The 26,512-nt window shown below is 41.2% G+C and overlaps 1 protein-coding gene across 2 annotated transcripts in view; it reads left to right on the forward strand.

The window, feature by feature from the left end:
- The first annotated feature begins 672 nt into the window (after positions 1-672).
- The window catches only part of Blvra (biliverdin reductase A), a 53,077-nt gene continuing 27,237 nt past the window's right edge, over positions 673-26,512 (forward strand). The window contains exons 1-5 of one of the 2 annotated variants that reach the window (XM_046437831.2): positions 673-771; positions 7,527-7,559; positions 17,749-17,870; positions 21,167-21,286; positions 22,933-23,030. In XM_046437831.2, coding sequence (XP_046293787.1) covers positions 7,548-7,559; positions 17,749-17,870; positions 21,167-21,286; positions 22,933-23,030 — 352 coding nt within the window. In that variant the 5' untranslated portion in view covers positions 673-771; positions 7,527-7,547. Of the gene's footprint in view, positions 772-3,788; positions 3,899-7,526; positions 7,560-17,748; positions 17,871-21,166; positions 21,287-22,932; positions 23,031-26,512 lie in introns of those variants that run through there. The other variant, XM_046437832.2, reaches the window with a different exon arrangement.

Below are 26,512 nucleotides of genomic sequence, written 5' to 3' on the forward strand. Positions count from 1 at the left end.
AAGACTTGCCTTCTCTCTCTGCAACCAACAAAGCCTCACCTGGAGTTTAACAGAATAAAGGAAGAGAACTTTTTGTTGGGGAAAACACCAGTCCACTTTACCAGTCAGACTCCTGTCTTTGAGATCAAAGAGACTTCATTCCTTCATCTTACCTCCTCTCCGGTTTCTCCCTGGTCTCCCCCAGTCCCTTTAGGCTAGACCCCACACTCTGCCCAGTTGCTCTCTGCTTCTTCCCCTCCAGGTCCCTATTCTTAGGTCATTACCTGTTGGATAAAAGACAGGACGTTCCCTAGGAGAGTGTTCATTTCCTAGTCGCCCACAGACAGGGAATCGCTAGCCTCCAGGAATCTACACTTCTCACATTTACACAAAGGGCAAAAATAAGCCTGTTCCGTTGAGCCTGGGTCACTAACCCCAAAACAGTCCCAGCCGGCTCCATTGGTGGAATCGGGGTGGACAAAAAGGCTGTGAAGCCCTCCACACTAGGGTAAGACACACCGTTAGGGGTCAGGAGACCCTAATCTCTCGTCGCCCAAATTGGTGCAGGGAGCAGGCCAGGGCACGAATGTAGCTCAGCAGCTGAGCCAGCACAGCCAGAGGACCAGCCCGGCGGAGACGCCTCCCTTTACCTCCTCTCGGGGCGCTCCCGCCCCCCGGCGGGGCAGCCAATCGGAGCCGGGCAACCTTCCGCTCCGCAGACCTGGCAGCAGCGGCGGCGGCGGCGCCGGGAGGCTACGCGGAGGGCTCGAGCTCGGTGCTCACTGGCATCAGGTAAGGTGCGCACTGGAGGACAGCAGCCGGGCACGCGTGGGGGAACCAGGGTGCGTGACGGAGAACGCGGAACGACACGACTTTCCTAAAGCGTTCGGGCAGGCGCTTAAAGGGCCTTAAAGGCCAGAGGAGGCCCTGCACCAATCGCCGGCCTGGGCCACGGCTGCTGGAGCGGGATGCAGTGGCGCCGCCTACCTAGCCCTGCCCAAGGCCCGGCACGCGGGAGGACAAGAGTCTCCGCGGGCTTAGGAGGGGCTCTTTCAAATAAACAAGACACTTAAAAAAAATCTGTATTTCATTTTTAAATGTTATGGTTTCGGTTTTTAGGTAGATCTTAGGGGGGCCGGTGCAGTGTATGTGTTCCCCGCGGTCTAGGCGGCTGGGTTGAACGAGTGGTTCTACTGGAGGCCTCCAGCATGGGGACTTGGGATTCTACCCTGGGACTCTGAAATGTCAGGAGGGTGTCCCTCCCTGAAAGCGTCTTAGCCTTTCCTAGCCACACTTTCCTCTTTGGAAACTGTGAAGTGTGTTTCGTAGGCATTGTTGTGAGGGGTAAATGAATTAATATTCTTGCAAAATGCATTCTAGACATGTAGTGCTCAGGAATATTGCTAATGAGTTCATATCCTACTTTTAAAAATTTGAGGCATCCTTTATATACTGTTCTGGACCCTGATATTTTTTCACTTAACATTATGTCATATGAATTTTCCATCATACACTACTGTGAGATCTTGGGCATATTAAGCTAATCTCTTGGTGCCTCAGTTTACTTATCAGAAATATTATGGATAATCATAATGCTTGGCTGGATGGTTATGCAGAATAAATGACTTAGTAAACCTAAGTAACTTACAGCATGATTTTCATTGTGGTAAAGATTCAAAAAATATTAGCTCATCATTATCTATAAAGCAAGCAATACAGTCCTAAAGGAACTCCTCCTCATAACTACTGTAATTTCTGTGGCATTATTTCCAAGAATTTTTTGAAATTACTGAAATAGAGGGTATTGATATATTACTCATTTTTGTCCCAAAAGATTATATTGATAAATATACAAATCTTTTCCTTACATTATGCATTCCAGAAAAAAAAACACTGATGTGAAATGGTAGACAAAGTATCATAAGAAATGTTTTGCATGAAAGGTTCTCTAACTGTACTTGAACGTTTAGGAGTAATTGTCAATGTTTTTCTTGTTTTTCATACATGTTCTTTATTTATTTTCTTTTTTAAAAAATTCTTTTTACTCCCTTGCCCATGCAATTAGCATTTGCTTACTTGGCCACATGTCCCCCCCCCTCCCCCGTCTTATTCTCTGAGACAAGATCTCACTAAATTACCCAGGCTGGCCTTGAACTTTTCCATCCTCCTGCTTCAGTTTCCCAAATAGCTAGGATTACAGGTATGTACCACCATGACCAGCTGGGTCATGTCTAATAATCACTTTATTTTAATTGTATTTAGTTTTTCATCTATATTTATTATCACTCCTAATCTTTTTTTAATAAAATAAGGGTAAAATCTGATAAAATACTCAAATTGCAATGGTCTTCTGTCTAGAGGCAGCACTGCACCAGAACTGGGGGCTGATAGGGGACTTGTGCAGAAACTGTGGCAGCACTTTCATTCCTGATTCTCATTGGCATATCCAGGAGTCTGCTTACATGATCATATAGATCACTAATACCACGTGGGGCCATTTGTGTGTACCATAGTAGTATATTTAGGATTCTAAAAAAAAAAAAAAAAAAAAAAAGCTCATCTTTAGACATGTATTCTGGAATTTGAAAAAGACATTTTTCTGCAAAGAAAATGTCTTATTGTTCCTTCAAATTAGGTCTTAACAATAGTGTCTGTTTGAAAACTTTTCATTAATGCACAGTGTATAATTTTTCGTTTATGAAAAACCTGAAAACAAAAACAAAACAAAAAAAACCACGCACAAAAATCCTGAAGATTGTTTCTGTGACAGGGAACTACATTCCTGAAAACGTCTTCAAATTATGAGTTATTGGCTCTGCCTTATGGTGAAAATTGAGGGTGACCTCCCAGCAATAGGGTTATATATACATAGATATTTCAAAAGTATTAATACCCTGAATTATTTCACAAGTGAATAAAGGCAGTTTACAACAAAGTTGGTAACAGATAATTATAAATATAACCAGAAATTGGAAGCAGAGAAAAAATGTAAACACAGGAAATGAGTATATGGGGGAAAAACAGCAAAGTGTGCCAGTGCTATCCAATAGCACTTTCTGTGATGATAGAAATGCCTCGGCACCACATAAAAATAAATAAAATAAAGGTATCGTGTCCAACTACAACTAAAAAATAAATATTAAAAAAGAAATGTACTATATTTAATTAATTTACATTTAAATAGACATCTGTGTCTATCTGGTGGCTACCACACAGGACAGTGCAGGTCTAAATTGTTTTTTGTAATTACATCTCAAATTTGTCTCTGGAAAAGTAAACTTAGTATGTAATATGGTTCTTGTCATTTAGAAGTAGACTATGCTTAGCAACTTAATTCATTCATTTATTCATTACCTAAATATAAATGACATTGAAAGGAAGCAGAGCATTTCCTGATACTTAGCTGTATGATAATTTTCTGTGGACTTATATTATGAGGGTACCTTGATATATTGCCCTGCCAAACTCTATTCAATTAAGGAATTAGGGCTGCAAGAGATAGAGTCAGTGAATATGGCATCCTTTCTCTTTTCAGAATTTTGAGTAATTATACTAAACTTTATAGAAAATTTTAAAGTATATAGGTAAGCAATTAAGCAACTACATCATAGGGGCTGGGGTTGTGGCTCAATGGTAGAGCGCTTGCCTAGCAAATGTGAGGCGCTGGGTTCAATCCTTAGCACCACATACAATAAATAAATAAAATAAAGATATTGTGTCCATCTACAATTAAAAAAAAAAGAAAAGAAGCAGCATCATAAAAACTGTACCACTCAAAGACATAATTACTGCTAATATTTCATCTGTGTATTTCCAGTCTTTGTCCCATATTTTCCTTGATAGGTCTTGAAATATCCAGTTTCCTCCATGAAAGAGACCTTCATTTGGAATGTGAGAGTCACTCACCTTGAACTCTCAGGCAAGCACCTGGCATCCCCTAAGGTCGCCCTCTCCTTGATATTTCATTATAGCTCCTGCCAGTGGCCTGGCTTTGGGACAATGACTATAAGTGCTTGAGAGGGTCTTTCCAAGGGAAAGAGGAGAAATATTACAACTGTAGTCAGTTCTCCATGATAAGCCACCCATCCTTGACATTACTGACATTTGCAGCTGGATAACTCTTTGTTGGGTGTGTGTGTGTTGGGGGTGGGAAATGTTTAGTGGCTTCTAACTACTAGATGTCAGTAGCACACTTACACCCGCCACCCCTAGCCTGACAATCAGAAATGTCAGTGAGAACCACTGGGTCAAATGGAAAGCACTAAATTATTGCTGACCTGCTCTAAAGAGTTTCAAATTCTTATTTGTACATGTGAGAGAGTCTGAAATCAAAAGACAAATCAGAAATTAAGGAAGCTGTTTTGTCCTGGATGTACTATTAATTTGCTGTGAGATTTTGGTGGGCAAGTGTATCAGTTAGGATCCTAACAGGAAAAAGCACAAAATGAAAAGAACTTTTTAGAGGTCTCTTCTTCACAAAAAAATGGCAGGATTAGGGGAACCAACACATGATGATGAGGTACCCAGGGAAGAGGGTAGACCACCCTCAGTGGACCATGCTCCCTACTCTTGTCTGAAGGGACAGGGAGGACTGTGGTACTGAGCTGGGATGGGGTGGAGGAAACTGAAGCACTAGAAAAGAAGCTGCCTTCTCCAGGGCTGCAGTGGCCATGAGAGAATGCAGCCACTGCCAGAGCAGCCCCCTGTGGGGCCAGACAAGTGGGATACAAGTCTTTCTCTTTCTGCTCTCCACCCTCTGATTCTTCATTGGCCAAACCCAACTGGAAACTGAAGGATGGCAGACAGCCAGCTTTCTAGAGCATGGGACAGCACAGGGGCCAGCAGAACTATCATCTAGCCTTAACACCCCAGGGTCTTTGTGCCTCTGCAGAATGAAGGTTCTCAAACTCCACTTCTTCTCTCTCTGTTTTTAAATTGGTGTGTTATTGCCAGGTTTCTGTTCTCGCGACTAAAAGGCTCAGGGGTCACTCTAGTTAAACTGGGCTAACTGGGCTGCACGAAATAACCACACAAGAGACACAAATACCTTTTTCTTTGGGGTTGCTGTGACGGCTCCTCTGACCTTAAGGGTCCACAGAAAGAGAGAGAGAGCACGCGCTGACCCCTTTTATTGAGGAGAAGCTATTCAAATGAGGCAAGGGGTCAGGTTTCAGGGAGCTGAGTCTATGTTCATGATGTCCACTGTCAGCAGGTTGACTGACACCTGGGTAGGCCACACCCAAGGGCACAGTAAGAGGAGGGGACACACACAAGGCACTTCCATGGAAGATTCTATCCTAAACAGGGCAAGGGGTTATATTACAAAGGAACAGGTGAGCATAGCTTCACCCATGGGGCTGTAGCAAGACACACCCATTTCTGTGATTGAGCGCCTCAGCACCCAACTGGGGAGTGTAACTCAGTCACCCATTAGGTTGGCCTCCCACACGTTATAATTACACTAGCAGTGGGATTCATTTTGTCATATTTGTACATGATACAACATAATCTGATCAGTGTCATTCCCCCTTCCTCTATTTCTCTCCATTTCTCCCTCCCCTTGATCACTTATTCTGCTTTATTCTCTTTTTATTATTATTTTTATCTCTTTTTATTATTGTTATTATTATGTCAATTACTGCATTATAATTATATGTATATAGGCAGGATTCTTTGTGCTATATTCATATATGGACACAACATAATTTGGTAGATGTCCTTCCCCAGTACCCCCCCCCCCTTCTATCTTCCCTCTCTCTCTTTATCCCCTTCCTTTACTCTGAGTCTTCTCTGGCTCCCCTTCTTATGCAGATATACAGATAGTCATCCAGTACTGCTTAAGGCCTCTGGCTTTGTTTCATGAAGGAATGCCAGGTCATTCTGTTTGGGTTTTTTTTGTTGTTGTTGGGGGGGGGGGGGCTACTGCAGGATTTAAGGGTTTTTTGTTTTGTTTTTAAATATTTTTTTTAGTTGTAATTGGACACAATATCTTTATTTATTTTTATGTGGTGCTGAGGCATGAACCCAGTGTCTCACACGTGCGAGGTGGGTGCTCTACCACTGAGCTACAGCCCCAGCCCTTGTTATGTTTTTATTTGTTGTTTTTAATCATTACTATTTCATTTTGTGCTGTTTGGGGCACTAAAATATTTGTTGGGACCTGAGTAAATAGTTGGCTATTTCATATACCTTATACTTACTTGTACATAATGATTTTTTTTTCCTTATAGCTTAACTCTTTCCCTATTTTCTGTCTCAGAAACCTTATGAGAAAAACTCCATTTTGAAAGGGGCTTAAAGTTTTCACCTGAAACCTGAGAATTTACCACCCCTTAACCAAACTGCCTAGGAAACAAAATAGTGAAATAATATGAAATAAAATAATTTATATGATTAATATCAAGGACACAAATAATACATTATGAAATCTTGCTTGTTGTTTTGCTAAAGAGAAAAAATGTTTTTTCTCTAGAGATCTTTAAAAACATAATTATTAGGCTTTTAACATGTTAGAAACAAAAGAAGTGTGGAAAATTTGCATGTCTTTGACCCCCACTTGGGAGTTGTACTGGGTATGCTCAGTGTTCTAGCAGTTCATGTTTTCCTATGTACTGGGCCAGAAAGAACTAGTCTTTAAGCAGTAGGAGACCGAGGTTATGATCTGGACCCTCTGGAGGGTAAAATGCCTAAGGACATGTGTAGGACCCTGGTATGTCCTGATCTCAGCCCAGTTTTGAAACTGGTGCTGAGGATCGAACCCAAGGCCTCGCACGTGCTAGGTGAGCACTCTGCCATTGAGCTACAACCCCAGCCCGTCACATTATTTTTAAAGTATTTTTTTTAGTTGTTGATGGACTTTATTTATTTATTTGTTTGTTTGTTTACTTTTCTGTCATGCTGAGAATCAAACCCAGGGCTTTACACATACTAGGCAAGTGCTCTACCACTGAGCCACAACCTAGCCCAACATTTCCTCTTTTATTTCTTTTCTTTCTCTCTTCTATCTCCCTTTATTGTCCCTTTTCTTTCCTCATGCCTCTGATTCCTGCTCACCTGTTTGCTCCCTTGTTCCTTCTTAATGCTAAGGGTTCAGAGTAGCCTCCAAGCTGTTCTTTTAATGTAATATATTTAAGTCCCATGGAAACTCACTAGGACAGGAAAAAAGAACTACATTTTATTACCTTGCTTGTATTCATAAAAGAAAGCCAAATAAAAAGCTGTCTTCTCCAAGCACCAACTTTGGGAAATGCATGATTTTCGTGGAGGCATCATGTTTCCAGCTGTTCTTCCAGTATAGGAGAGGGACCTTGGTGTTTGGAAATGCCCTTCTGTAAGAAACATCGCTGATATGATGTCCCAGGGAAGTTGGCCACCACCAGCCCCAGTACAGAAGACACTTGACTGGATACCCTGTGGGTGGGCACAAGGTGGGGAAGATGGGACTGGTGGGACAGGAAGTATTGGAGGAGGAAGTGGGCTAGCAGGAAGGAGTATGGAGTTCGGGGTGATACCATTAGGGTCCTGAACCTATGCTTTTGTTTTCACAGCCACTGAAGGAAGAGACCAAGATGAATGCAGAGGTGAGTCCTTTACCAAGACCATTTTAAGAGATGCTTTTTATTACAATGTTCCTGATTTTTTCTCCGCAGGATATCCTTTCTCCTTACAGAGCTTTCAGAAACAAAAACTTGCAAACATTTCTCCTCCAGCCTACTGATGTGCACCTGGTTCTGGGTGATGTAGGAAGAACGAGGCCCCTCTGGAGTTCTTATCCATGTCCATCCACCTTCAGTTAGAGTTAAATTTTTCACTACATCTAATTCTGGAATAGTACTCAGGAGCTAGGGTGGCAGTGGAGTGGGGAGGGTGCTGCACTAACAGTCCTGCTTTATGTTATTCTGGGGACTCTTGACTTTGCTTACTAGGACCTGTCTTTGCATTGTCTTCTTAGTGCTCTCATTTCCTGTTCTTTGATCCAAGAAGGTGTCTGGCATCTTTACCCCTTTGTTTTATTCATCTACTCATTCCTGCTTATTCCTGCTTTCACTCCCTCCCTAGACTAGCCTGCGGTTCATCCCCACTATTTCACTGATGCCCCCCAACTCTTTTTCCCCCCTGTTCTGCTCATCTACTTTGGCAAGCCCAGAGATTGTCTCCATGGAGTGGTGATCTATTTCTCTGGGCAATTTGGTCTGGTTTTCATCTTTCCCCCTAAGCTCTGTACTCCTTACAGATCCCTCCCATTCTTAGCCTTTAGATCACTTTTTTACTTTACAGACAAAAATGTAAACATTCCATGTGACATCATCTCTCTTCATTCCTGCCTCTTCAAGTGTCTTGTTCTTTTTTTCTTTTAATATTTTTTAGTTCTCAATGGACCTCTATTTTTTTATTTATTTATATGCGTGCTGAGAATCAAACCCAGTGCCTCACACATTCGAGGCAAGCACTCTTCCACTAAGTTATAACCCCACTAAGTGTCTTGTTGTTTAGTCACAGTGGAAAAGATATTTATCAGTGAGAGAGGCTGTGAATACTGGACACCCCAGCCAATGTGGCTCTTTTCCTAGAAGTTCAGTTGAAGGTCAGGCTCTAGGGCCCATTGATCTAGTGGCTCATTATGAAGGATACAGGATCTTTTCAGCTTTCCCTCCAAGTGTTGTCTTCACGGGCGGGGGGGGGGGGCATTTCCCCTTGTGGTTATCGGATGGCTGCCAGCTGCAATTGGGGCTGCACACGTTCTCGTTCCCTTTCAGCAAAAGAGAGAAGTGGCTTCCTGCAGCTCTTTCAGAAAAGAGGGAACCACTTTTTTTTAAAAGTTGTTATCCCCACCAAATGCCTCCTTAGGTCTTGTTGGCCAGCATCAGGCCACATGTCCATTCTGGGAACAATCACTGTATCTGAGGACTAGGGATTTTACTGATTGGCTTAGATTGGACAGGTCCACCCTAGAGCAGCTTCACCTAGGCCAGAGGGTATAAGAAGAGTGAGTGAATGTTGAGTAGCCTCCATCAGCATCTACGACATTTCTGACAAAGGCACACCCTTCTCCATTACTCTGAGACTGCAGACCTTCCACTGCCTCCTAATCATCTCCTGTATCTTTTTGCATTGCTCACCTCTCCTCTACTAGGTCTTTCTCATCAGTAATTCAAAATGCTTTAGATTTTGCTGTCTTCAAAGCAAAACAAACATCTGTCACTCTGCTTTTCTCCCCTTTGAGACAGGCTTCTTGAACGAGATCGCCATAGGTAATGTCCCCATTTTCTCATCCTTGAGTCATTCTCATCTTATATTATAGTTTGGCTTCTTTTCCTACTGTTATACTGAATTAGGCTTGTCAGGGTCACTGATGATCTCTTTAAGTTGTATAAAAATTTACTTTTATAATAATTTAAGTACATATATCTAGTGCAGAACTCAAAAGTCAGAAGTAAGTCCTACCACTACCTTATCCTGACCAGCCCTCCTCTGGCTGGGGCTGACTTCTGTTGACCATACTCTTATGCCCCTGACCTTATCTGAAGGCTCCTATGGTTCTCCATGGGACTGACTCTGATTATCATGGTCTTTAAAGTTCTGAAGAAACAGCAAAAATTCTGCATTATTAAGCTCATATACCCTAGCCTAGTATTGGTTCTGTCACTCATCTCTTCTGTCCTAAATTACAACTTTTTCTTCTTTAATAGCTTTTTAAAACCTTTAAAACTTTTAAAGACATCCCTAGGCTTGGTCCTCCTCTAACTAAAGAGGAACTTCTTGCTTCCCTTTTATATACAATCCTTCCATAGTCTAACTTTGTTCTCACAGCACACTATGCCAAACTTGGCTTGATGGCTATAATGGTTAAAAAAAAAAAAGTCATGGGACTTGCTGATAACATTTTTCAGAACTGTCTGTTTTTTTCTGCCTCATCATCACTTCCTCACTTACTTACCCTCCTGTGGGTCTTTCTCTCTCCTGTCCCAGACACAAAGGACAGTCCTCCTCCCCTGTGCATGGCACATTGTCTTTACTAATCTGTGCGAGGCCCTCACTGCATTGTTTTTAATCCATCCCACTTTTCACCCTGCCAAAGACAGCTTTGTGTTTGTGTATGTTCATAAAAACATTTTTTTGTGTGTAAATACCTTATAAATTTACTATGGTAAAACTGACCTTTTTCGGGGTCACACTGGTCCATCAGTTAAAATTCATTCTTAAATTTGTATAACCATTACAGTCAGAGCACAGAAGCTCACTCCAGAGTTTCCTTTCTGTTGCCGCTTTGTGGTCACAACTCCCCCTCTTCGAAACCTGTGGCAACCATTGTGTGATATACCTTTAATTTATCATTGTATATTGTTACAATTTATATGTCATCCTCCTTTCTTATTTTCCCACTCCATATTGTATTCCGAGATACAATATTACACATCCATTTAAGCCTAACAGAAAGCTTTTGAGCAAAATATGTTATTACCTATGTTTTGTGATTGAGGAAAATGAGCATCATGTAAATTGGTCTAAGAAACAAGGTATTAAGAGGCAGGACAGGGATTAAGTCCTGATATGACTCTATGAATACCTTTATTCATGTCTAGATTCGGCTAATCCTGTCTATCCAGTTCTCATGTCATTTCTGCTGCATGAAAAATTTTCTTGAAGCCCGCTCTCTGGGAGGGACACCTCCATCTCATGAACTCCCATTGCCCTTTATCTTTTCTCAAATTTCTTTCTGTTCTCTTGACTTCAAATATACCTGTCTGCATGCCTGATTCATCTTAGTATTGTCATATATCATCATTGAATTTCAGTTGACTAAACAACAGGATGATTCAGAAGCTGTGGAGTAATCTTATAACACAGTCCAGAGGTTGGGTGGTCAGTGAAAATGTAGAGGAAGGAAATCATACAGCATAATTTCCAGGGAAGACTTGCTGTGTTTCAGAGGCTGGCTGGAGGGGGCAAGGACAGGAAGATCCTCAGCCCCAGTCCACCCTGTGAGCTCAGATTCCTGTCTATGGCAGGAATCACAAACATTTCAGTCTGGGTGCCTGATAGGATCATGGGACCTCTGGCCTTTGTACACAAGTTCAGAGGACAGGCAGTCAGAGGGGCTGGATGATGGGAGTTCATCAGAGCAGGGAGAGGCCAGGTCAGGATGAGACAGCCAGGAAGAGATGTTCATTTCTTCTGAGAACTGGAGCTGGTAGAGGAGGTTGGCCTACAGGTCAAGGTGTTGGAGTCTTTCATCATAGAGATGCTCAGGGGCTTTAAAAATGAGGGAGCCCTTACTCTGGGAATATGGAGGAAAGAAAAGGAGAGATGAATGAGGCTTGAGCTTTGGAAGATATGTGTACCTAGGGGGCAGGATGAAGAAGGAAAGTGGTGAAGTATAAAATGAAAACTCCAGTACTGTGAAACAGAACATGAAGAAGGAGTAAGTTTAAAAAAGGACCAATGTGTGTGAGTTCCAGGAGAGTGTGGCTGAGAAGCTCTTGAATGCAGCAGCAAGAAGGTTTTAGATGACCTGTGTGTGGATCATGTCCTGGTGAAACAGAGGTGTGGGAGTGAAACTCAGGTTTCGGTGGAGCCAGGAGGGATGAGAGGAGGCAACAGTTATAGCCCACAAGTGTGAGGAAGGTGATCTGGGTCCCTGGTCAGGGGCAGAGAGCCCCAGAGCTGGGACAGCAGAGGACATTGAGCACTGTTGAGGGAGCCTCAGGAAGACAGAGGGGAGTGAGCCAAAGGTGCTGCCAGCTGCAGAGAACATACCTTTGGTGTTTGCATTTATTTTAAGTGGTTGTTTATATTTTTGGTAAACAATATAATCACATACTTCAAAATTTTAGAGGATAAAAAAAGACTATGAGAAATCCTCATCCCGCCTACCCACTGCCCAGGTGCCCTGGGTCTTATGCTCCCAGTGAGAACGTGTCACCACTTGCAGTATTACTGGTTTCTTGACTATCCTTTAAGAGTGATTCTAAACATATACAACACACATTTTTTTTCCTTTAACTTCTCCCCTTTTTAAAAAACAACAAGTATAGTACAAAACTATTCTTCGCTTTTATACCTGGCAATAAATCTTGGTGGGCAGTTCTTGTTATTTTTTTTCAAAAACACTCTGTATGGTATTAAGTTCAAAATAGAGGATCTCTGTTTAGCATTACACATGGTAGAAAATCTAAACATGATTTTAACAGCTCCATGAACAGATGCTCTGAAGGGTTTATAATTCCTTAATAGTCCTTTCCTACCAGTTGCTTGCCGGAGCATTAACAGATGTGGGTCTTAGGTGAGCTTAAAGGCGTAAGTGACCATTGGCTGGAGTGATCCCATGATTACTGAGCCCAACCAGATGTTTATCTCCCAAATAAACATTATAAGAAGAGAGAGATAGTAGGGGAAGAACCTGAGTCTCTGCAGATTAAAGGCCACACAGATAGTTAAGGGTGGAACTGGATTAAAAAAATCAAGTCTTCCTAGCTGCTGCAGCATATCAAGCAAGCTCTTTATTCTTTGGTGTATTAGGCAGCTGAGAGGAATCCTTCTCCATGCTTAAAGAACTTTCATTTTCTTTTTTATAGCTGTGTAATATTTCATTTTACAGGTATACCATAACTTATGCAACCAGCCTCCTGTAATGACAGATAAGTTGTTGTGATCATTTGCTTGTTATAAGCAAGGCTGCAATAAGTTCTGTAGGCTACATTCTCACAGATGGACTTACCAGAGTGAACGGTATTTGCATTTTAGGCTGTGGTGAATTTTCCCAAGTTGGTCTCTATAAATTCGGTTGCTTGTTATCTCTCTGTGCTAGTTTTAGTTGCTATGACTAAATACCTGAAAAAAATCAAGTTAATTAAAGGAAAAGGTTTATTCTGGCTCACAGTTTTAGAAGTTTCAGTCCATGTTTGCTTGGCCTTATTGTTTGGGGCCTATGGCAGCATAGTACACCATTGCAGGAACATGTGGCAGAGGAAGCCTATTCACCTCATGGTAGCCAGGAATCAGAGAGACCCAAAGGGGCAGAGGGCCCAATAATCACTTCAAGGGTATTTCCCCAGGGCCCTAGCTTCCTTCAACTAGGTACCACCTTTTAAAAGTTCTTGCTAATAGCACCACAGGCTGGGCCACACCTTTAGCACATGGGCATTTGGATGATGTTTGAGATCCAAAGCGTAGCACTCTCCCTTCTGCAACCTGTGACTGTGCTTGTTTCCCCTCGCCCAACCAGATGCTTTTTCATCTTTGAAAACAATGGATGAAAAACTACTAGCTTTTTTTTTTTTTTTTCTTGTTTCAAATTGTCTTTCCCCTTCCCAGAATAGTGGTCTGGTACCGGCCTTCATGTCTCACACATTAAAATTTCTTCTACAGTGATTTTTTATTTTCTTCTAAACTTTTCACCTCAAAAATCTTTCTAAATTGGCAGAATGCACTCTCTGAATCCTAACTTTTCTGTGAATTCTATTTTCAGGTCTGGAAGTGCCGAACACCAGTCTCTCTGTCCAAGGATAAGGGAGCAAGTTCACTCTGTGAAAATGATTTGATCCTGAATTTATTTATTTTTTTTAGTCACTTTACTGACCCTTAGATGTGTCCCTATCTCAAAACTACCCCTGTTTCTTTATTTCTTAAAATACCACCTCCATAGTGGTGTTTTACAAGATGATTAAGACAGCAGAAGACAACTACAAATGGAATTTTAGACATTCTGCTCTCTGGAACTCCATTGCTCTCTCCTCTGTGGGGCATTTTTACTGGTTCCTTTCTCTGCAGACTTTAGCCTCCTCACAACTTGTGTGCATTTCCCCTCCTTACACTTGTCTCTCCTCCTCTTTGCCTCTGGTTTCTAGCCCCAAAGTTTTAGTGACTGCTACAGAGCTACACCTCCAGTCCTTCCCATGTCTTTGATTTGCAGTTTCCTTAGCTTTGAAGAGGCCTTACATAAGATGAAGAGGCTCTGGCAGTGATTTTCCTCAAAAATAAAGTTCTTTCCTTAAGAAGAACTCAACTGTTAAGAAATCAGTATTTTCCACATCTTGTTCCCATATCTTGTCTTGGAGAACAATATCTAAACCAAACCCAGAAGCAGTTCATAGTGCAATCTGGCACACTATACAAGCCAGGTTCTGTGCACAAGTTAGTTAATAAGATGAAGAAAGCAGTTTGGCTTATTCATAGATAATGGAACTGTTTATTAACCTTGTAGTTTTTTTGTTTTGTTTTGTTTTAGCTAGCAGAAACTCATTATCCTGGAATATAGTAATTCAGTAGTTAATCTTAGGAATGCCATAAATATTTAACCTATGAAGGGAATTGCTTGTCTCCTTTTCTTTGTTAAAAAGGAAATAAATGTTTAATCAGGGAAATGTATTTTGGCTGACATGTTTCTCAGAGACTGTCTTGCTGCTTTTTTGGTAATGAAACTGTCAAAAAACAACTAGACTGAACTCAAAAGGGATTCACTGGGTTAAATTGCCTATTGTCATTTGGGTATTATGGCAGAAGACAAGCCTGGACTTATGTTTCCCAGAGTCCCCTTTTATATGTGAAGTTGACCAGGTGAAAGCCTTCCTGGAAGACTTGGAAAACTGAAAACAGAGACACTATTACTCATAGACAGGATCAGTGCCAGTCAGTGTGTGAGCCAAAGCCAGCACTGTGGCTTAGTGTCCACTGGCCCTCAAGCTCAGGAATCATTCCCTCCCAAGCTATAGGCCCAGAGAGGCTACATGTGCCTTCCAGATATCTTTGCTTCTGGGTAGACTCTGGAGAATCACTTGGTTTGTTTCCATATGGCAGGAACATAGTGTTGGCTTCTCTAGCTTTAACATCCCAGGAAATGCAAAGGTTATGTAAGCCTTTAATCTTTAGCTTGGAATACATTCATGTACTGCATAATGGCATTCAGTTTCACCATGGGCTGCATATATGATGGTGCCTATGTCGTAGAGCCTAGGTGTGCGGTAGGCAATACCATCTAGGTGTGTGTAGGTGCACTCTGGTATTTGCACCACGATGAAATCACCCAACAGTGCGTTGCTCAGCAGATCTCTATTATTAGTGACACATGACTACATATAAAATCTTTTCTCTTTTCCAGATAAAACCCTGTCTGGTATCTTGTGGGGTTTATAACAAATGTCAAAGTTAATTATGTAATAACAATACAAAGTTCATGAAAGAGGAAATCCAAGAATACTATTGCAAGGTTCTTACATATGTTGTGTTGTAATATTACTTTAAGGAAGACTGTGATAAGTAAAGAGTAAAGTATATACAATAAAAAATCCTTTAAGTGGCCTCTTAAAAAATTACAGTTCTTTTTTTTGTAAGTAACCAAAAAATGAGATATAATAGAATCATAGGAAGTACTCTGATAATCTAAAAAAGGGCAGAAGAAGGGGGAGGAAGGAACAGATTGGCAATTTGACAAATTAGCAAGATTTGGATTGGATTTAGATTGAAACCCAACCATATCAATGATCCAAATTTAATTGTCAAAACACCTTAGCTAAAAGGTGGAGATTGTTATAGTGAATTAAAATGCAAGACCTGAATATATGCTATCTATAATAAACCCACTTTAGATGTAAAAACACATTTTAAAAGTAAAAGGATGGGGGAAATGTACCATGTTAATACTATTCAATGAACATTGGGAATGTTTGTTAATATCAGACAAAAAATTACCAGGATATAATAATATAAAAATTATCAAGAATAAAAATAGTCATTATAGAATGATAGAGTCAATTAATCAAGAGATATAGCAACCATCCTAAACAAATAAATATCTAATAATAGAGCTTCAAAATATGTGGGTCAAAACTGATAGAACTGAAAGAATAACTACACAGATCTACAAGACAATTATGTTCATAGGTTTTCTGCCCCTCAGTAATTGATAGAACAAGTAGAGAATCAGGAATATAGAAGACCTGAACAATGCAGTTAGCCAGCTTGATCCAACAGGCTTATAGAGCATTTGTTCTCCTCCAAACATTAGCAGAAAAAGTATGTTCTTTTCAAGTGTGCCCTAAACATTACCAAGTATGTTAGTTAAGCTTTCCATTACTATAACATACCCAGAATAAATAAATCAGCTCATAGAGTTAGTCAGCTCTCCATCACTGTGACACAGTACCTTAGAAAAACAAATTAAAGGAGGAAAGGTTTATTTTAGCTCATGGTTTCAGAGAGTTCAATCCATGTTCACTTGGCTCCATTGTTTCTGAGCCTGTGGCAAGGCAGAACATCCCAGTGGGGAGCATGTGGCAGAGCAAAGATCCTTACCTCATGGTGGCCAGGAAATCAGAAAGAAAAAAAGGGAAAGCAATGGGCCAGGGACAAGCTATACCCTTCAAAGGTATACCTTCAGTGACCTCCTTTCTCCAACCAGGCCCCACTTCCTAAAGTTTCCACCACTTCTCAATAACGCCACCAGCTGGGGACCGATTCTTCAACATATAAGTCTTTGGGGCACGTTCCAGATTCAAACTACAACAGAGAGAAAAGGGTTATTTGGGTTCGCAGTGTGGGAGCTTCAGTCCATGATCAGTTGGCCCTGTTGCCTCTGGGTCTGTGGCAAGGCCGCACACCACGGCAGGGAGCACAGGGCAGAGCAGAGCTCTTCACTTCCCAGCCAGGATGTGGAGAGAAAGGAAGAGACAAGAGTCTCTTAAGGGACCACCCCCAGCGAAGAGCTCCTGCTAGGCCCCGTCACTTACAGTTTTCAGCACCTCCCAATAGTGAAGACCAAACTGGGAACTAAGAGTTTAACACATGGCCCTTTGAGAGACATTCTAGAGCCACACTCCAGCACCAAGATAGACCATCTCCTGGATCCTAAAAAATATCTCAGTAAATTTAAAAGGATTCAGATCATTTAAAGAATGGTCTCTGGCCACAATGGAATTAAACGAAAAACAATAGGACAACATCTAGAAAAACTCCAGACGTTTGGAAGGACTCTTGAACTAAGACTAAAGCAGTAGGCATAGGAAGAGGAGAAGAATGAGTGGAGAGTGGTGACATGTGGATCTCAAAGGTGAGGAAAGGGGCCGGTCTGAGGTGACATCCATGTGTCCATGCTCAGACGTTCAAGAACTGGGTTCAAGGAATGTGTATTTTTATTAGAGATCGTTTTTAATCAGTTTGGATTATATTAACTTGCTCTATAATATTAAAAAGTGGACTTGACACTTTTCAATAATAAATTTACATACAGCTTCCAGCAGTATACCTAAGAGATCTTAAAGTACTACAGTAGAATTGGTTGGAACCCAGGGGACGATGAGGGGTTAAACCCTGTGGGATCTGAATCTGAGTTAGGTGACAGGTCACGTCTTGCCCTTTTGCCCCCATCTCCCAGCGTCTTACTAAGCATCTATAGCCTCTGAATGACTTCCAGATAATCAGGTTCTCATATTCAGGAGGACAGAGACTTAGTGACTTAAAGTGGAAAACTGCCTCCTCATTGAAGAGGTGGCAGTAAGAAGGCAGAGTCAAATGGAAGCCTTTCTGTTGGGTGTTCACAAAGTTTTCAACACATAGTTGAAGCCACCTCAGAAAAATGTTTTGGGTGGAGCTGACTTATCACTGAACCCACATTTCCAGGAGTGTCTTATCCCACCCTGAGAGTTGTGGCTTCTTAGGTTTTCGGGGTTGGCAGCTTTACTTGCTTGTCAGGACCCCGACTGGTCCTTTATTTTGTTGTTCTCTGATAGATGCCTGGAATGTCTTCAAACTCTACCTCGATCCCTTGTGTTTCAGCCCGAGAAGAAGTTTGGCGTGGTGGTGGTTGGTGTTGGCAGAGCCGGCTCTGTCAGGATAAGGGACTTGCGGAATCCACAGCCTTCCTCAGCGTTTCTGAACTTGATCGGTTTCGTGTCCAGGTGACTCACGCTTGCTTTGTGCCTCATAATTTGTAGAAAGCACAGTGAGAGATAAGGCCATAGCATGTGCTGCAGATTTCCCAGACTTGGGAAGGGAGAGCCAGCCCCCACCTCCAATCAAGAGAACCATGTCAGCTCCACAGGGTCTAGAGTTTGGGTGGGTAGGCAACCAAAGAGTGCTGGGTTTACAGTTGGGACATGCAGTAGGTGCCTCATGAGGACTGCAAAGACAGACAGAAAATATGAGCACAGGTCTCCATTACTGAAGGGGCACAGTGAACACATGGTAGGTTTGTCCAAAAAAGGCTTTAGGTGTATGCTAATTGATCATTACATCAGTCATCAGAGCACCCACTCTATGGTGGCCCTGAGCTTTTCTTACATTATTTTATTCTAAGTACAACCCCAGTTTACAGATAAGGAAACTGAGTCCCAGAAAGTCTGAGTAATTTGCCTGAGATCACAGCTAGAAAATCTTAAGAGCTAGATTTGAATGCAAGTCTGTTTGATTCCAAAGCCCATCTTCTAAACACTGTGTGTTCTTTTCCCATTGATAATTTGGAGGCCCACTTTTCTTAAGGATTCATTTATTTCCTATAACACAATGGAAAGCAAACTTAACATCTTATCACCTTTTGAGTGTGGGTCAGGGAAGTTTCTTCTCAAATCTTCCCCCTACACACATACTACTCAGCAAGATAATCCTGTGTAACATCATTTATCAACACAATTTTAAATTAGATCCAGGCACTGGGCTAAGCATGGAGACATGGCAACAATTTATGCAAATCTCTATTTCTAGTGCTTTAGAAGCATAAGTAATTATTGTGGTGGTCCATGCAGAGATTTTCTCATTTTAATTCATAGGACCATTTTCTTCCAGTCTGCCTGTCTTAAAACTATATTAAAATAGCTGCCATTCTGACTGGAGTGAGATGAAGTTTTAGAGTGGTTTTGATTTGCATTTCTCTAATTGCTAGCGATGATGAACATTTTTTCATATATTTGTTAATTGATTGTATATGATCTTCTGAGAAGTGTCTGTTCAGGTCCTTGGCCCATTTATTGATTGGATTATTTGTTTTTTGGTGCTTAGCTTTATATATATATATATATATATATATATATATATATATATATTGTTTTTTTTATTAGTTGTTGATGAAGTTTTAAATTTTATTTATTTATTGGTATGTGGTGCTAGAATCGAACCCATTTTCGTGCCTCGCACATGCTAGGCAAGCACTCTACCACTAAGCCACAATCCCAGCCCTGGTGCTTAGCTTTTTGAGTTCTTTATATACCCTAGAGATTAGTGCTCTATCTGATGTGTGAGGGGTAAAGATTTGCTCCCAAGATGTAGGCTCTCTATTCATCTCACGGATTGTTTCTTTTGCTGAGAAGAAACTTTTTAGTTTGAGTCCACCCCATTTATTGATTCTTGATTTTAATTATTGTGCCAAAGAAGTCTTATTAAGGAAGTTGGGGCCTAATCCCACATGATGGAGATTAGGGCCTCCTTTTTCTTTTATTAGACGCAGGGTCTCCGAGGATGTGGGGCAAAAGGATACACTCATACCCTGCCGGTGGGACTGCAAATTGGTGCAACCAATATGGAAAGCAGTATGGAGATTTCTTGGAAAATTGGGAATGGAACCACCATTTGCCTAGCTATCCCTTTCCTCGGTCTATACCCAAAGGACTTAAAAACAGCATACCACATCAATGTTTATAGCAGCACAATTCACAATAGCTAAACTGTGGAACCAATCTGGATGCCCTTCAGTAGATGAATGCATAAAAAAATGGCATATATACACAATGAAATATTACTCATCAATAAAAGAGAATAAAATCATGACATTTGCAGGTAAATGAATGGAGTTAGAGGAGATAATGCTAAGTGAAGTTAGCCAATCCCAAAAAACCAAATACCAAATGTTTTCTTTAATATAAGGAGGCTGATTTGTAATGGGGTAGGGAGAGGGAGCATGGGAGGAATAAAGGAATTCTAGATAGGGGAGAGGGGTTGGAGGGGAAGGGAGGGGGCATGGGGTTAGAAATGATGGTGGAATGTGATGATCATTATTATTCAAAGAACAGGTGTGAAGACACGAATTGGTGTGAATATACTTTGTATCCAACCAGACATATGAAAAATTGTGCTCTATATGTGTAATAAGAAATGTAATGCATTCCACTGTCATATATAAATTTTTTAAAAACTATACTAAGGATTTAGAGTGGGCTTTAAGACACAAGGGAGCCCTAGAAGTTCTGGAATCTGCTCTTAACCAAGCTTTTCCTCTCAGAGTCCAAGGGAGCTGCACACAGTGGGGAGATCAAAGTTATAGCACACTCTACTACACTCCTACCTGAAGCTGGGATTTGAACATGACACTTAGGCTCAAAACTGAAATGGAAATTCTCCTTTCCCCTTAATTCCTTATCCTTACCACTTGGTTGTTATGAGAGAGAGAGTGGAAACTCCTCAACTATCCAAGTCATGTAGGAAGATGGCTAGCTCACACTTGTGCTATACTGTACCCCTGCTGTTACCCATCACCTACTTACTGCTCCCCATCACCTACTTGCTAAGCTCTACTGCCTATCCAGAAAGCCTGTTCTGAAACCCTAAACTAGCAGTGTTCCTTGCCTTCCCTGGGTTTACCACCCCTCCTCCCTAGCGTATTTCTCATGTTAGTGGTGGTAGTGGTGGTGATGGTGGTGGTGAGTGTGTATGTGTGTTTGTTTTCTTCCCTCTACTAGAATTATTAGCTAATTGGAAGATGAGAATTTTGCTTTATTTTCCATGATCTCTCCTGCAGTGCCCAGCACACAGTAGACAAACAATAAATACTGATCAGATGGAGCAGTGTAGGTTGGATGACCCTGTGGGAGAAATCTAGCAGACTATCCCTTGGGAGTGGAATTTGCCTGAATTCCCTCTGTCTGCTGCAGTGGCTATTGGTTGGAGCTTCCTGATGGCTGCCCCATATTGCTCTGTGACAGCAACCTTTCAGGGATATCTCTCCTCCTTCAAACTTCAGAGAAGTAATTCAGACTTTTCCAGGTCTTGCACACTGTTACTGGTAGTATTGGCACTCTGTGCCAAGTCCCCTGACTTCAACCCTGAGGCTCCACAACGGAAATGGGAGGGATGGAGATTAGCTTCTTCTTTTCCAAAAGCCAGTCGCTGGGACTTTGTTGAGAAGAGGAAAGAAGGATGGCACTCATTTATTTCAAGCTGACATCCTGCCTACTTTTGAGTTCTATTTATGGTTGTTCTGAAATAGACGGGACCTTGGGAGCATTGATGAAGTGCAGCAGATATCTTTGGAAGATGCTCTTTCCAGCCAAGAAGTGGAGGTTGCCTACATCTGCAGCGAAAGCACCAGTCATGAGGACTACATCAGGTAGGGGTTTGGTTGTTATTGTTTGCTTGTTTGCAGTGCCGAGGCTTGAACCCAGAACCTCATATGTGCTAGCAAGTGCTCTACCACTGAGCCACACCCCAGCTTCAGGTAGGTTTTTTTTTTTTAATGCAGGTAGTCTTTGCTTTACATTAAAAATGTGAAAAAAATAAAGCCCTGCACATGAGTCTTAATAATCAATGGGGGAAATTATTCTGTGATCTTTAAAAATAATTGTGAAAATGTTAAAAAAAAATTCTTGTTTTCAGTTATAAATGTATAAGAAATGAAAAAATAGTAAAACTAATATTAACTTAGTACACGTAATTTGAAACATTAAGAATTCAAGTGTTTATTTCTTTGTGAAAAACCCCATTGAAAGTAGTTTGAACAGAGCTTGCCTCCTTATTACACAGGTTAGGATACAGAGCCAACGTCCTTGGCAAATTGTTATACTCCTTTCTAAGTTCAGATCAGCTTTCAACATATATTTATTTATTTATTTATTTATTTATTTATTTATTGGTACTGGGGATTGAACCCAGGGTTGCTTTATCACTGAGCTACAGCCCCAAGCCTTTTGGTTTTTTCCTAGTATTCTTTTTAGTTGTAGACACAGTACCTTTATTTTTTATTTATTTTTATGTGGTGCTGGGGATTGAACCCAGTGCCTCACATTTGCTAGGCAAGAGCTCTACAACTGAGGTACTACCCCAGCCCCCCAGGCCTTTTTATTTTAGTTTGAGACAGGGCCTCACTTGCTGAGGCTGGCCTTGAACTTGCAATCCTCCTGCCTCAACTTCCTAAATCACTAGGAGTACAAGCATGTGCCACAACACCCAGCCAACTTTCAACATTTTATCCTTTGCATTTTCAGTGTTGTGAAATATCTCCTAAGTTCCTTTACCATGAAATGTTTTTGCTATGAGACAAATGAGTAAGGAGATAGTAGTGTCATTGAACAAGGGAAATGCATTGTTTGTAGGGAAGGAGAGAAATAAAATGTGTGAATGCTTAGCCTAGAGCCTTTTAAGCATTTGGTGTGACCCAATGCAGAAGAAGGAATCCCAGAAAGAACTTGGCAGCCAACAGGAAAGTCCAGCTGAATTCCTGAGTAGATTCTTACACAGAACTCCAGCTGCTACTACTGTGCTGTTCCATGGGTTCCCTTAAAGTTCTCTGGCACCAGAGTTTATTTTCTTTAAAAAAGTGATCATATAACTTTGTGCTTGTAAATACTTATACCCTACTATCAAGATAATAATATCCAGCCAGGTGTGGTAGTATATACCTATAATCCCAGCTATACCATAGACTGAGGCAGAAGGATTCAAGTTCCAGGCCAGCCTGGATAACTTTGCAACTTAGTAAGACTTTGTCTCAAAATAAAACTTTTAAAAAGGGCTGGGGATGTACCTCAGTGGTAGAGTGCTTCCCTAGCATGTACAAGAATCTGGGTTGAATCTTCAGTACTAGAAAAAAAAATCCATAATATTCTTCCTCCATATTCTCTGACACTGACTCTTGGCCCCATCATGATATATTTACAGAGACTCTCTTGCATTTACAGCTTTCTGTTCTCTCTCATGCAGAGCATTTCAGTGAAGCTTATTTGAATGTTTTTTCCCTGTATTTCTCCTTTCCCAAAGGAAGTTCCTGAATGCTGGCAAGCATGTCCTTGTGGAATATCCCATGACGCTGTCTTTAGCAGCAGCTCAGGAATTGTGGGAGCTGGCCGAGCAGAAAGGTGATGTATGTGTTGTCTTGAATACAGACCCACTTAGTAAGAGCTTCTGCCTCCAGAATACCTGTGGTACCTGTGTTAGTCAGTATTCCATGGCTGTGACAAAATACCTTAAAAAATGAACTCAAGGAAGGAAAGGTTTACTGTGGCTCACAGTTTCAGAGGTTTCACTAGGCTCTATTGTTTCTGAGATTATTAAACAGCATCACAGTATTATTAAATCACAGAGACTATTAAACAGCATCTGCTCACCTTCTGGGATCTGGGAAGCAAAAAGAGCAAGTGAGGTGGGGCCGGGGATAAGACATATCTTTTCAGGGCACATCTCCAGTGATCCTCCTCCAGCAGGGCCTACCTCCTACAGTTTTTACCACCTCTCAATAGTCCAGTCATTCATTAACCCATCAATAGAGTGATCCATTGATGAGGTCACAGCCCTCATGATCCAGTCACTTCTCAAAAGCCCCATTTCTGAACATTGCTACATTGTACATCAAACCTTTGAAGGACACAGCCTTTGAAGGACATTTGAGATCCAAACCAAGATCGTTCCATCGTCAATCGTTACTCCTTTCAAATTTAATCAATCTCAGATATATATATATATATATATATATATTTTTTTTTTGATACTGAGGATTGAGCCCAAGGGTACTCTACCACCAATCCATATCCCTATATCCGTAACCTTTTTTTTTTTTTTTTGCATACCAGGAACACTTAATCACTGAGCCACATCCCCAGCCCTATTTTGTATTTTATTTAGAGACAGGGCCTCACTGAGTTGCTTGGGGCCTCATTGTTACTGAGGCTGGCTTTGAACTCTCGATCCTTCTGCCTCAGTCTCCAGAACTGTTGGGATTACAGGTATGCACCACGGCACATAGCCCTCACCCTTTCTTTTTTAGTATTGGGGATTGAACTTAGGGGTACTTGGCCACTAAGCTACATCCCCAGGCCTATTTTTATTTAGAGACAGGTTCTCATTGAGTTGCTTAGCACCTCGCTTTTGCTGAAGCTGGCTTTGAACTTGTGATCATTCTGCCTCAGCCTCTGAAGCTGCTGAGATTACAGACGTGTGCCACTGTGCTCGGCAGCCCTGACCCTTTTTATTTTTTTTATTTTGAGGAGCTCATTAAGTTGCTTAGGCCTTGCTAAATTGCTGAGGCTGGTCTTCAACTTGTGATCCTTTTGCCTCAGCCTCCCAACTTGCTGGGGTTACAGGTGTGCACCATCGTGCCCAGCTCAGATATATTTTCCAGGCCATATTGGTACTATGGGCTCCCAAGATCCTTCCTACTCCCATACAGAAGCAGTACTCGGAGGCCAGAGGGAAGGGTATTTGCAAACTTTTACTCTAATGACTAAAGATAAATTGTCTCCTACTGTGCTAGTATCATGACATTATTTTGGTCTTATGTATGTGATACTTACATTGTTAATGGAAAATATGCAAATATCTTATTTGCATACTTTAGTCTTTGTTGTTTCACAAAAGGAGCAACTATAATGTTACATGCCAGGAGCTTGGAAACTTTGAAGTATTTCATATGCTTAATTCTCCTAGAAACCCTTGGAGATAGGTGTTTTAATCTACTTTCTGTTGCTATAATAGAACACTTGAGACTAGATAATTTATAAAGAAGAGAACTTTGTTTTTACTCTATAGAGTGCTGGAGGCCAGAAGTCCAAGATCAGGTGTTTGCATCTGTTTGGCTTCTGGTGAGGCTCTCCTGCAGCTGCATACATGGGGGAAAGTAGAAAGACAAACTGGCATGTACAAAGAAAGAATGGGGCTTCTTCATTTAGCCAGTTCATTTCCCAAAAGAGCAAGAACACACATGAGAAAAGCATTCATCCATTCACAGAGGTGCAGATGCCTTGCTATAGGTCCCACCTCTCAACACTGCTACATTGGGACCCAAGCCTCAACATGAATTTGGTTAGGACAAACCATATTCAAACCTGTGTAGCAACAAGTATTTGCTTACCACCACTGTAGACAGATCATACTTTACTGAAATTTTTAAAAAATATTTTTATAGTTGTAGATGGACAGAATGCCTTTATTTTATTTGTTGATTTTTATGTGTTGCTAAGAAGTGCACCCAGTGCCTCATGCATGCTAGGCAAGCACTCTGCCACTGAGCTACAGCCCCAGCCCTATTGAAACTTTTGATTATTGTTTTCAAACACTGGGATATACTCCTCTAGGCCAGGGCCCATCTTCTACTTCTATAGCCCCAGCAGCTAAACACTGCCTAGAACTCAGTAGGCCTTTAGTAGATGTCTGTGGAATGAACAAACAGATGAATGAATACAGAGGTGAATGAAAGTAGGGGAAGCTTTATGGTCATCACATCTTGTGTGATTTCTTAGGATACAGATGTCTATAGAGAAAGTACAAGGTGCCACAATATGTCTCACAGGCTTCTTGCTAATTGCAAAGGGAAGAAAGTGTACTATTATTATAAGCAGCTTTATATTATCTAAAATGATAGCCAATATGAATTAATCTGACATCACCAGCCATCTGGTATTCTTGTAAAATGTTTATCTAGATATAATGACATTTAAATCAAACTTTTAGTTAACAGAAAATATAGGTTTAGAGGAACAAGTTAAACATTAAAAAAATATGAGCAAAGTAGAATGTGGAACAATAGTATGTTAGCATGGCAGAATACCTGAGGCAATCAACTTACAAGGCGGAAAGCTTTATTTTAGCTCACAGTTTCAGAGGTTTCAAGTCCATGGTCACTTGGCTGTATTGCTTTGGGTGTGTGGTGGTACATCATGGCAGGAATGCATGACAGAGGAAGCCAGGAAGCAAAGACAGTTGGGAAATGGAGAAGGTCTGTCTATCCCCTTTACACAATGACCTACCTTCCTTCCACTACCCCACCTCCATGATCCCATCACCTCTTAGTAGCACTATGGCTGCAATGCAGCCTTTAACACATAGGGCTTTGGCAGGCATTCCAGAGCCAAAGTATAGCCAACACTAGACAGTATAATAGGTTAAATTTTCTTCAAAAAAGATAATGCCTTGTATATAGTAGTGTTCTTCCAAAGACTACAGTATAGAAAGGAGGGGATAGGAGTATCTTTACACTAAAGAAGCCAGACAAACACTACCTCACCAGATGAGCAGGGTCAGTGTCAACATGAGTCATATGAATAGCATGTACGCTTGATGTGAAAGATGAAAATGGCCTTTCGCCTCTGTAGTCTTCCTCCCTAAAACACATAACCCAATCTAATCGTGAGAAAAATACCAGACAACTCTCAGTTGAGGGAAATTTTACAAAATATCTGATCAATCCTCTTCAGAACTGTCAAGGTCATTAAGAAACAAGGAAAGCCTGAGAAACCTGGCAGCCCGAGAAGAGTACCAGGAGTCATGACAACTAAATGTAATGTGGGATTCTGAAACAGAAGAGGCATGTTGGGTAAAAACTAAAAATCTGAATAAAGTTTGACCT

This window comes from Marmota monax, unplaced genomic scaffold (assembly GCF_021218885.2).
Source record: "Marmota monax isolate L192 unplaced genomic scaffold, Marmota_monax_Labrador192_F-V1.1 WCK01_AAM20220418_F8-fsc00109, whole genome shotgun sequence".
Lineage (NCBI taxonomy): Eukaryota > Metazoa > Chordata > Mammalia > Rodentia > Sciuridae > Marmota > Marmota monax.